This window comes from Saccostrea cucullata, unplaced genomic scaffold, assembly GCF_032062105.1.
Source record: "Saccostrea cucullata isolate Sc308-1 unplaced genomic scaffold, CSIRO_AGI_Scuc_v1 ctg146, whole genome shotgun sequence".
NCBI lineage: Eukaryota > Metazoa > Mollusca > Bivalvia > Ostreida > Ostreidae > Saccostrea > Saccostrea cuccullata.
This window is the reverse complement of record NW_026919274.1, coordinates 728,687-741,232: the sequence shown is the minus strand read 5'-3', so window position 1 is coordinate 741,232 and position 12,546 is coordinate 728,687. Positions and strand designations below refer to the sequence as shown.

Here is a 12,546-nt window from a genome sequence, read left to right as displayed (position 1 = left end):
CACATACATAAGGACAAGATTGACATGTATATACAACATCATTGATTTGTAATGTCTCTAAATATCTGCACCTCCTTCTACGAGGCTATATTCAGGATGTCATACAAGCAATACTCTAACCACAATCCGATTAAAGAGTAAGTGATCTTACATAATAATTGATTACGATATGATGGAAATTATTATAAATAAGGATCTATAACACTGGAAAGGTAAATCACTCTGGATTATATTATGGCCGTTACATTTCCTTTCACCGCAATGCCATACGTATTTATGATGTCGTCAGGTTTACTATGGATGCAACAACCGGATGTTGAAATGGTCGGTGATGAAGTGTAATGACATATCACAGTTTAACAAATATGAACACTGGAATTTCACAATTTGGGTAGAACGCAAGGCTACAATAGCTTCCGAATGTATGGTTTATTTGAATTCTCCTCCGTTCAACTCGTCGTTTGACTCGTATGCAGGGTTATACAAGGCAGCCGATTGTCGTGTTCTGCGCACCGCGAGCATTTCTAAACTTCCAGTGTTATTCTGTGAGCTCCTGTAATAACAAAAAATCATCAAAACTTGTGATCTAAAAAAAAAATGTAATTGTACATTTATTACTGTTAAACTTACGTGATGGTATACCATATTATTTTTACTAGATTTATTATCTTAAATTGGTTGAAATCTTACTTTGCTTTTATGATGCAAATCACAGCAATTATAAACAGGAGAACACTGATAATGATGATGGCCACAACTGAAACAAAAACAAAGAAACATTGAATATCATCACTAAGTGAAAAAAATGTAAGAACATTTTTTTTCAATTAAAGAAAAATCAATAATATATACAATTGGAGATTGAAAGCTACTTCTTATTTTAATATGTTTTGTGCTATTTCAGTTCTAAATTACTTTAATAAGGGATAGCATATACACTGTATAACTCAATTAAGTATCGAATATGAATCCAGAAGTCCTTGAACTACCTGGGGTATGTTAAGTCATACGTAAGAAATAAATTTTGATGTTCTTGCAGGCAAGCATTACTAAGTACGTATGATTTCTATAATGTATTGAAAAAAAAACTCAAACAGCTTAGGGTTTTTAAGAATATAAATATTCATTATATTCACGTTTCATGCAATTTTAACAAAGTAAGCCTATTTTTAGATGAATGACAAAGAGGGTACTAACTTATTGGAACACTAAGAGAATTGTTGAGTGTTGTCCCTGGTCCATCATCTGTTAAAAATTAAGCAAGAGAACAGTAAATAATACTGCACATTTACATGAAAGACCTAGAAAACTGCATCTAAAATTTTTATCCCTAGGTCATTAAGAAGAGAAATTGTTCAAGAACAGATCTAAGTTATATTTCTTCTTATTTGCAAAAAAAGTATTTTTTCCGCTAAAAAACACAAAGCATTGAAATACTTTAGTATTTGAGAGATACATAAGTTTTCAATAATTCCATTTCACTATATTTTTCAGTTTACACAATTTGAAAAGGTTAATCTTGTTTTATTTTTACTTTTTATATTTGTTTATTATTGATAAGTTACCTTCAACAGTCGTTGTTTGAGAAGGACCTTGCGTTGTTGTTGAAGTTGTAGTCGTTGCTGAATGAAAAATGGATAAAATAATGGTGCGGCTCAACAATTATTACGTTTCTTATTTATCTATTTATACAAGTTCATGTCATAAGATGTCGTAATTTTTGCAGAACATTTTAATTGTTTTTTAAAACTCACGTATATCGGAAATGTTGAAGTTCATGCTGTAACCAAACGTGTTTCTTGAGAATAGGGACTTGTACATGATGCTGATCTCCCTGGCTTTGATTGTGACGTTAAAAGGACCTCGATTTCCACAAAGTCTGGTCTCCATCATCATCTGGCCATTGACCTCTGTCGTGATCCCAATGACCCCAGTATGTAGGTCAGTTATCTGAAAAAAATTGTTCAAAAATTCCACTTCTTTTCTTATAATTTTTTTTTGATTATAAACTTTTGATATAAGACTTTAAAGTCACGTTCAAGTTTCGCAAAAGAAGAGAGAAAGAAGCAATGCAGGGGTGTTTTGCTCTTGCTTTCAGTTCAGCAACAACATAAAGATTTAGAGAAATAAAGGGCAAGAACTTTCAAGTTATCAAAATGTCAAAGAAAAATACCATGACATAGCTTTCACAGGCTCCATTGACTTTGGGAGGGAGTTGAAAATCAGTGAAGTCGATGACGAATACCCGTTGATATGTTTGTCGGAGTGTGCGGGTACATGTTATATTTTCATATACCACGGCAGGGTAACCAGGCGAGCGAAGCATACCAGACTCGTCAGTGATGGTCGTATTGCATACTGAAGAACAGAAAACAGGAAAACAGGTATTATCATAAATTTCAAAACTAAAGCCAATATAAAGAGTAACAAAAATGTGGATGTAAATGTAGAGGAGTTACCGTCATACTGGGCTTGAAAACCAGCACCGGAAATGGACAAATCTGATACGAAGCTAAATGATACAGATCCATAGAAGAGGTACATCATGGGGTCTTGTTCTCCACACGTTCTGTCAAAGCCTATCTATTTCAAAATTTAAAGAAATTTTAAACAGTAGAGTATTTGTTACAATTCAAAATAGCTCTTTGTGAACTGTGGTGAATTTCATTTTTCTTGTCATTTTCAAATACAAATTAAAAACTTTTGTATCATTTTACTGTATCTTAAATTTGACAACGCTCCATCAAACTATAGGAAATCCGATAAAATGTCCTTTTTGATACCATCTTGTGGTCCCAAAATAAGCTTAAAATCAAGTTAGTGTTTCTTTGAAAAATTTCAAATAAAATTTTTAACTGCAATTACAATTCTGAAGTGACGCATAGTCAAATTTTTCCTTTACTTTTCTAGGACTGCTACAAAAATGAAAAAGTTATATTCTAAATCAGATTTATTTATTCATATATCTAGATTATTCTAGTTGTAAATTATTCCAATATCAAATTTCCTGCATACATGTATTTACACAGTACACTGTATACAGTATATGATAATATCTGGATATTCCTTCTTAAATATTCTACCTAATTTGCAATTTTTCATCTATATATCTTATAACTTTTTGTCACTTTAAATAACAATGTCGTAAAACTTCGAATGAAAAAAAAACAACATTTATTGGCAATTTTTATTCCACAGAAAAACGGTAAATTAATGGAATCAGAAGTTACTCAGTATCATTCAAAAACCAATGCCTCTTTGTCCCCAATGATGTCATCAAAGATATAATACATCATCACTATCACCAGCACTTTTTGGTCCGATATGAATGACAAAAGTGAAGATAGATAATATTGTTCGATCTTATAAAACCTTTAAACGAAACAAATCTGTGAACAGGATAGAAACACTTGAATCTTTGAACTTCCAGAAATAAAATCAACTAGGAAGGGTAAGCATGTCGATCCGTCACATCCACCACAACCCCTATCTTATAAGGTACACGGAATATGTCGTAGTCAAATTTAGCTTAATACAATGGACTAACAATTGGTATGAAGTATACCACACAATATACTACTACAGAATGTGTTGTGTTTGCAAACACACTCATTACAACGACAAAGAGATTCTCAAAATGTTTACATTTGACGAGATTGTTGCAATCCCTGTAAGATCAACTTTATCGGTAGTAGCCTGTCGTGGTTTAAAAATTGATCGTACTCGGAGAATGTCCTTGAAATTCATTAATACATACCTGGATATAATCCACACAGGTACCATTGACCGCCTCCTGCACTTCAAAATTGATCACTGTCAGGAAGATGGGCTCATTTTGTGGTCTGGCGATGGTGAAATTCTTGTTTATGTTATGTGCATACATAAATCGAAACAGGGGAGGCGTGATCATCCCACTGTAGTCAGTATATATCATTTCAGGATCTATAAAATGTTAACATATTGAAAAAAAAAAATTCATGGATGGACCAATAGATTTATTGATGCATAATGGACATGTTTGTTCATATTCTACGCAGTAGTGTAAATTTATCCCCAAACTGTTGCTGTTTTAATTTTAAATGGCATTTAATACGTGTAGTAAAATATTTAACAAAAACATATCAAAAGAAACATATTCTTATGCATTAATGTGCATGTCTTAATTAAAATTAAAGTCAACGAAAATAACATTTTATTATGGTATGAAAGATACTGGAATTCCACTGTAGTACCAAACGGTTACTTATACCGACCTGAAGTTTCATATTCCGCCATGAATCCTTGACGGTTGAAAGGAAAATTTGTCATAAATGTCATAAACAACATATTAGATGTAGACATAATGCTGAAGGGATCTCTGAGGCCACAATAAGCTTCCAATTGTCTGCCAGAGTCATATATCTGAAGGATATACAGGGAACATATTTCATTTTTCAGGAGTAGAATTTTATAATAAAACCATTTCTGTATGCCTTTAAAGAAGAAAACTTACAAAGCTTTTTATTGTTTTCATCATGTTTATCACCTTCATAGGTTGTTTGTTATCAAATGCTTGAGATATCGATATCTCACTTTCACAGTTAATCTTTTTGCATGAAAGCAGAAGAAATATTGGGTATTTCGTCTGTACATATTCATTTTACATCAAATGCTATTCGTCTATAAGCTATATAGTTCTAATAACTAATTTTTCACACTAAACAAACACCCCAGAAGCTTGCTTTTCAACTTTATCACATCAAGATAATTACTTTAAGTATAAAATAGTAAGAATTGCTAATTTGTTAAGGTTTACGTGAAATTTTAGCTTAGGTCCCAAAAAACTGTGGTATATATTATACATGATAGCAAATAAGATCAACATTCTAACACACACAAGACGCTATATACTGAAAAAGTGATGTTTTGACAGTCACAACCAGCGTAAATAACCACTTTTACAGTATACAGACATGAACAGAACATACCTCCAGACTGTCGGCGCAATCCCGTCCTGGCGTTTCCACAGAGTCCTCCACTGCCTGTTGTTCTAGTTCAAATACTGAAAACTTCAGGAAGACATTCTTGTCTGCTGGTAATGTGATTCTATAGGTACAGTTGGTGTTAGAAGGGTACAAACCTCCAAAACTCGGAGAGCTGATCATTCCACTGGCCATTGTGTATTCATTTGTGCAGTCTAGATGAAGAAATATCATTACATCTATCAAATCTGCTGCTGTCTGGCTGTTTGCATTTAAAACTTATTTTTTGACAGATTGTGTCTTTTGAAATTGTCAATGTTTGATAAAAGACATGAATTTAGCTCTTAAGATTCCTGAAATGTTTTATTATATAATCCATTAGATCCTTAATATGCAAAAATATAATGTTTTGAACACTCTGTACCAATGGCATCCCAGAACACGGTGAAGCCTTGTGCCGTGGTCAGGTTGTCGGAGACGAACCTAGCGTAGGCTGTGTTTCCTGATGTTATAACGCTAAACCTGTCCATTTCTCCACAATATCTGCCCAAGTCCATACCACTCGCAGTCTCCTTTAGCTGCAAGGTAGTGAAAATACTTCATTTTAAAAACAAAATTCTCGGACCAAACATTTACAGAAATATAATCAAACATATACCCACTTAGAAACTAACCATTCATTTTGTGCAAGTAAAAGTATGTATATGTAAAAGAAATTAATTTCATTTTATAATTTTCGTTAATGAGATTTCATCATTTGAATAATATTTAACCTACCTGCAGATAGTCAGAGCAGATATTGTCCTCTCCTTTATCCTGTAGGATTAACCTCTCTACTTTGAAGAAGACTTGGTACATTGGAGGAACAGTGATCTGATATACACAGTCTGCGTTGTGTGGGTACATGTTGTTAATAGCAGGGGACATGATGGTACCGTTCATGGTTGTGAAGTTCCCACCACACACTGGATATAAAGAATTGTATGTTTGAATTTAAAAGTTTTTATATGATTGTTCGACATCAGTGAGTATTTACTAAGTATTCAAAATTACTTTGGTTAATTAGCATACAATGTTGTTCCACTAATGGCTTCTTGTGAATGGACTAGCTCTTACTTCCTGATTATGAATGTTCAGTTACCAAGTATGATACTTTTGAAGCTTACTGTCATGGATGGATAGCTATGACTTACTTAGACTGCTTGTGTACATATGTATACTGACAGCTTGCTGAATATAAATTGTTTACTTATAATCACTCAATAGTAAGTTTAACTACATATCCGTGCCTAGCAAGTTATAAAACACCCAAATATGTAGTTACAGCTTACCAAGTAAGGATTGTAGTTATGGCCTACTTGATACGTGGTATAGAGATGTGTATTCATAATACTCAGTAACTAATAGGGTATGAAGGTATCGTTATTTATCGGGTATAGGTGTGTAGTTATAGTTTACTTGGTACCGTTGTGTGGCTTATATTGCCTACGAGTTATGAATATGTGTCAATATAGCATATCACTTGGATGTAATCCAAGTAGCAAGAGCTCACTGTGTACAGATATGAAGTTATACTTCACCTAACATGGAACTGAAGTTTTAGCTTCCTCGATTTGGATGTGTAGTAATAGCTTATTAGGTTTGGATGTGTAGTTATTGCTTACTAGGCATGGGTATGTAATTAGTGCTTACTAGGTATGGGTGTGTAGACGTAGCTTATAAGTCATTGATTTGTAGTTAAAATTTATTAGATAAAGTTGTGTGGTTATTGCTTACTAGGTATGGATGTGTAGTTATTGTTTACAAAGAACATTTATGGATGTGTAGTTATTGTTTACTATGTATGGATTTGAGGCTATTGTTGGCTATTTAAAAATGTGTAGTTGCTGTAAACTATTCATAGATGTGTAGTTATTGTTTACTTTTTAAAGACGTGTAGCTATTTTTTTTTTACTTTTTATAGATCTGTAGTTATTGCTTACTGGGGATAGATGTGTAGTTACTAGTTACCAGGTATTTATGTATAGTTATTGCCTACTGGGTATGGGTTTCTAGTAATAGCTTACTAGGTATTGATGTGTGGTTATTGCCTACTAGGTATGGATGTGAAGTTTAAGCTTACTAGCTATGAATGTGTAGTTATTGAAGTAATTGATTACTAGGTATGGATGTGTATTTATTACGTACTAGAATCAGATGTGAGGTTATTGCTTACTAGGTATAGATGTGTAGTTAATACTATCAAGTTATAGATATGCAGTTTTTGCTTACAGGTATAGATGTGTAGTTTTTGCTTACTTGGTATAGATGTGTAGTTTTTGCTTACTAGGTATAGATGTGTAGTTTTAGATTTCTAGGAATAGATGGTTGCTATTGTTTTCTAGGTATAGATGTGTAGTTATTTTTTTTCTAGGTATAGATGTGTAGTTATTTATTTTTCTAGGTATACTATGAAGTTATTGTTTTCTAGGTATAGATGTGTAGTTTTAGCTTACTAGGTATAGATATGTAGTTATTCTTTTCTAGGTATAGATGTGTAGTTTTAGCTTACTAGGTATAGATGTGTAGTTTTAGCTTACTAGGTATATATTTGTAGTTATTGTTTTCTAGGTATAGATGTGTAGTTCTTGTTTTCTAGTTATAGATGTGGTTATTGTTTTCAGGTATAGATGTGTAATTATTGTTTTCTAGGTATAGATGTGTAGTTATTTCTAATTATGTATGGCTGTGTAGTTATTTCTTACTAGGTATAGATGTGTAGTTTGCTGTAAATCCATTCAAGGCTTCTCCTTCGCTGGTTTCATCCGTCATAAACTCTACAGTTATGGCATTGCCTGATGATATGACAGAAAATGGCTGCGTGATCTCTCCACAGTATTTACCAATTACTGGGCTTGACATTTCAGGACCGTCTCTTATCTGCAAAATTATCAAATTCTTTTCTATATATAAGATTTTTTATGTTCATATTTGTGTTATAAATTCGTTTAATTGAAAGCATCATTTGGCATCATTAATGTTAAAGTAAAATTCTTGTTTTTAAAAAAATGACGATAATTTTAAAAATATATCTATAAAAATAAAATGCAAAGTTACAATTCTTTAAGTAAAGAACATGTGACTAGTTCTTGATACTGAATATATTTGAATTATTCCTATAATTTTTAGTATAAAAAAGGATAATGAGCTTTACCTGAACATAATCACATTCGCAGTTTTCGCAGTCGTCCACCATGATCGTGTAAAAGGTGAGGATGACCTGTTCCATAGAGGATGCACGGATGGTCCATGAGCAGTTGAGATTGTTGCTATAGTTATAAGGGTAGCCTTCATTTTGTATCATGCCATTTCCCGCCGTAAGTTGGTTACCATGACAATCACCTGAACAGGGGTATATCAATGAGATTTTCTCTTTTTTCTTTGTTTTTCATTGTCTGCTTTTATTTGTTTTACCTTCTTTGAGTAAAAGCTTTATGAGCACTCAAGTTTATGCATACAGAGGGTCTTTACTACAAATTTATAGAAAATATTTTGCATATTTTTACCAAGAGTTATATATGACACGCTTCATAAGTATCTAAAAACTTTTTATACTACAATGTAGTTGAAAAGCAAATTTAGATATCCATCTTCATCATTTTCTATCTAGTACAATTCAGTCCTGAATGTCTCTCTATTTAAATATGTCTAAATTTAACATAAAACTTTAATTTTACTCACCCTTCACAAGAAATGGAGAAAGCAAAATCAAGAGGACAAAGAGATACATGTTCATCCTATACCGAATTAAAGGTACATTGGAGTATTATAACCCAGAGTCCGGTTGTCACTTTTTAAGAACCACGTGACGTGATTTTAAGGATGTGCTAGATACGATTGATTATCCGTTAAGTTGAATAACCTATCTTTTCTTTCATTCTTTTATTGTAATACACATTGCTTTTATTAAAGTTATGTAGTATAGTATAAAATTATATTTTTATATGCAAATATAAAAGAAAAATTATATAAAGATACCGCAGTTTTAAGTCCTCATTATAAAAAACTAAAAAAAAAATCACAGAAAAAAAGTGCTTTTTGTCATTTTTGTTTAAAATAAAAAATATATAATTTCTGGAAAAAAATGCAAAAAATGTAACATGAAGTAAAATCAATTATACTATGTACTATATATAATTATATAACTTTGAAAATGATTTTTTTCGTGCATTACCAGAAAAGCCGACGCAAACGTTGAGCTAGATACATGTTTATTGTGCAATGATCTGCGTCATTATTGGTGAGAAATCGTATTTTATTGAATAACATCGTATTTGAAACATCCTCCACCCAATGGGGGAAATGTTATTCATTAGTCTTATTTGTATATTGTCCTAATATATTCAGTACACTATTACGTTTGAATGTTAAAATGTTTATGCTTTAAACTTTAGCAATTCATTTATTTATTCATTCAATTTGACAAAAACCACATGTGGCGCAGGTCATACATACAGTAAACAAATATGAAATATATATATAGTCACATAGATTTTCTTATATTACATGCATCACGTATGAAGTTACAAATATTTCTTGTAGAATTAACATCTGCTGGATTAAGAATTTCATAAGATATACATGTATTATTAAAAAGTGTACAAAATTCACTTCTTAGATGTTTATAAAGAGGACATACAAATAAAAAAAAAGATGTTCATCTTCAACGACATTTTGACAATTAATACAAAATCTTTCATCTCTTGGTATAATTGAATTACAATATCTGCCAACCTCTATCTGTAATTTGTGGGCACTTATTCTCAATCGAGTCGAAAAAGAACGAAAATTCTTGGAAATGGAAAAATTTAAGTATGGTTGAATTTCAAGTTTGTTTAGATTCCCTTGACTTATTAACTGGCTGTAGAATGGTAATTTGCCATTACCTTTTTTCTCTTATATTTATTATATCCTTAAAAACTATATTCTCAAAACATTTTTTCAAATTATTTTCAAAATCATTTATTGATAATGTATTAGCATTTGAACCAATAACTTCATCAAGTATAGTTTGTATACAGTTTTGCCAACATGTTTTTCCACTTCCTGCAAGTTTTTCATCCTCTAAATATGCATGTTGTAAAAGTAAGTTTGAATTCTCTTGATCTGCAACAAGTTTTTTTAATCTATAATAATATCTAAATAATAATTTATAAATTCTGAAAATAATGGGAAGTGCACCAAACTCTACTCTAACTGCTAAATTAGAAGCTTTATTATCGACCCCTAAAATGTCTTTCAAGATGAAATTTTGAATTTTTTCAAATGGAGTTTTATCAAAGTCTTTTGTAATTTTCTTAAAATCACTTATCCAGATTTCAGAAGCATAAGTTAAAATTGGTATAATGTATGATTCATATATCTTAAACTGAGCCTTTCCTGAGAGACTAACATTGTTTGGTAATTTTGATTTGATCATAAAATATACTTTCCTTTCTCTACCTGTTAAATTCTCGCATGCATATTTCAATTTACCATTATTTTTTAGGACAACACCCAAATATTTATATTCATCAACAAAATCAATAACATCTTCTTTAAACTTCATTGTTTTACAACTCAATTTTTTAAGGTTTTTACTAGAAAATACCATAGCATTAGTTTTTTTGTGTATTTACTTCTAGCTTCCATTCACAACAATATCTTTCCAATTAGAAATTAGAAAAAAAATGATAGAAATAAAAATAACTTGAAAAAAAGAAGAAGGAGTGAAATATATGGAGATAAGGAATTCGAACAGTATTCAAGTTCAAATGTTCTTAAAACTATACAAATTTTGGAGCAGAGCAAATAAGGACCTCTTAAACATCAGAAGTGGTATCAAGTGTCATGGAAGAGTGAGGAATAGGCTATTATACTTTCAGAATGTACATAAATTATTTGTATTTTATGATATTGTGTAATAAAATTTTGGATTACTTTTGTTTACATACTTTATCCAATCTAATTAAATGTTTTGAGAGGTAAAACATATTTTTAACGTATAATTAAGATTAAGTTCGATCGAGTCCAAATTAAGTCTTACGACTTAGAAATGCATTTTGCAGTCAAAGAATACATTATAGGAATGTGGAGGAGAAAACCCAGAATTCAAACAATCATCTGCGTGATTTGTCATTTTAACTGGGCTCAAATCTTTTCCAAAGAGATACATAGAGGGATCTTTTTTTTATATTTCTCGCAAAAAAATCCCAAAACAGCCACGTATAAAAATAGTAAAATTCTGGCAAAATCAATAGCAATTAAAACACTTAAGTCTTTTAAACACTTTATGATGATAAATCATCACTTGTGATGAAAAGGATGAAGATATTAAAAAGTATTCAAACTAAAAAAAAATCTTCAAAAAATACAAATCTGTAAACATAAAACGTGGATCCCAGAACACTGAGACGGGATCAGGTGTCTAGGAGGGGTAAACATCCCATGTCGACCGTCACCCCCGCAGTGAGCCCCTCGTATTGAGGGAAAAACTGCAATCGATATGAAATGTCATTCAAAGTACGGCCTAATGATAAGTTGTAAATGCTAAGAAGCTCAGTCGTATAAAGACCTATAACATATACCACTTGAGTATAATTTTACTCATATTCACATTTTATGCTTCACATTCCTTGCACCTGATCCCACCTCTGATACGAGGGCTGTTCAATAAATACTCGGTGCTCGGAAAGAAGCAAATGACGCTTTTCAATGATTTAGTCTTAATAATTTAACTTAATAAATATTCTCTTTTAATTAAAACACATGTCCGTAAATATTTTATCCAACTTCTGATTGTTTTTAGAACTCATTTTTGGGTATGACCCTTAGTATACTGAAAAATGGCAGATCTTATGATTTCCTGGACTCGTTTCTTCCTTCTGAAAGGTTTTTTTTTTCAAGTTTGGAAAATGAAACAAGTCAAAAGGCGAAAGATCTGGCAAATATTGTTCATGTGAAAAAAAAATTACTTTCTGTTTATCCCAAAAATTCCTTTACTCTTTTGGGCATGCAGATTTTGACGCTGTCATGAAGATATTTAATGTAGTGGATTCCTGATTCTGGGTCCTTCCTCTAATAAACCTTTCTTTTTCTGCAAAAAATTGCTTTCTAGACTCTTCCAGAAATTAAATTGCCTTTCCGAATACGAAAATGAACAACAAGACCACTAATACCGGTAGTTAAGAAAATTCCATATAAATCTGTCTTTGTGCTCTTTGCTCTTCTCAGACCTTTGCTGTTTTTGTTAAGCACATATTTTGTATTTTTTTAAGGTTTTTAAGCAATAGATTCAAGTTTCATTATCTGTTTGACTTTCAAACAAAGTTGGATAACTACAGTTTTTGATTTTTTAAAATAATTGTTTAGATATTCTTACACGCTGTCGTTTTCACTCATTTTTCAAAACATAGGGTGACCTCTGAGTACTAAGCTTTTTTACTGTCAAGCGTTTCTTTAAAACATTGTGAGCTACTTCCGAAATGATGTCTATCAAATTTGCTATGTGTCTTAAAGTCAGTCATACATCATAAGTGATTATTTGTTGAAATTTGGCAAACAGTGC

The 12,546-nt window shown here is 31.5% G+C and overlaps 2 protein-coding genes across 2 annotated transcripts; both read right to left on the bottom strand.

The window, feature by feature from the left end:
* Nucleotides 1–8,800, bottom strand: LOC134283519 (bone morphogenetic protein 1-like). Its single transcript, XM_062766011.1, has 15 exons — nt 8,682–8,800; nt 8,155–8,342; nt 7,706–7,880; nt 5,739–5,926; nt 5,386–5,539; nt 4,968–5,176; nt 4,254–4,401; nt 3,758–3,942; nt 2,460–2,583; nt 2,174–2,358; nt 1,755–1,950; nt 1,566–1,622; nt 1,198–1,245; nt 691–757; nt 1–553 (listed from the first exon to the last, which is right to left on the bottom strand). Exons 1-15 carry the CDS (start codon nt 8,734–8,736, stop codon nt 430–432), a joined length of 2,103 nt encoding a protein of 700 aa, XP_062621995.1. The 5' UTR covers nt 8,737–8,800; the 3' UTR covers nt 1–429.
* Nucleotides 1,744–8,304, bottom strand: LOC134283695 (cubilin-like). The gene is made up of 10 exons (XM_062766186.1): nt 8,155–8,304; nt 7,706–7,880; nt 5,739–5,926; nt 5,386–5,539; nt 4,968–5,176; nt 4,254–4,401; nt 3,758–3,942; nt 2,460–2,583; nt 2,174–2,358; nt 1,744–1,950 (listed from the first exon to the last, which is right to left on the bottom strand). The coding sequence occupies exons 1-10, from the start codon at nt 8,302–8,304 to the stop codon at nt 1,744–1,746; spliced, it is 1,725 nt and encodes a 574-aa protein (XP_062622170.1).
* Nucleotides 8,801–12,546: the final 3,746 nt, after the last annotated feature.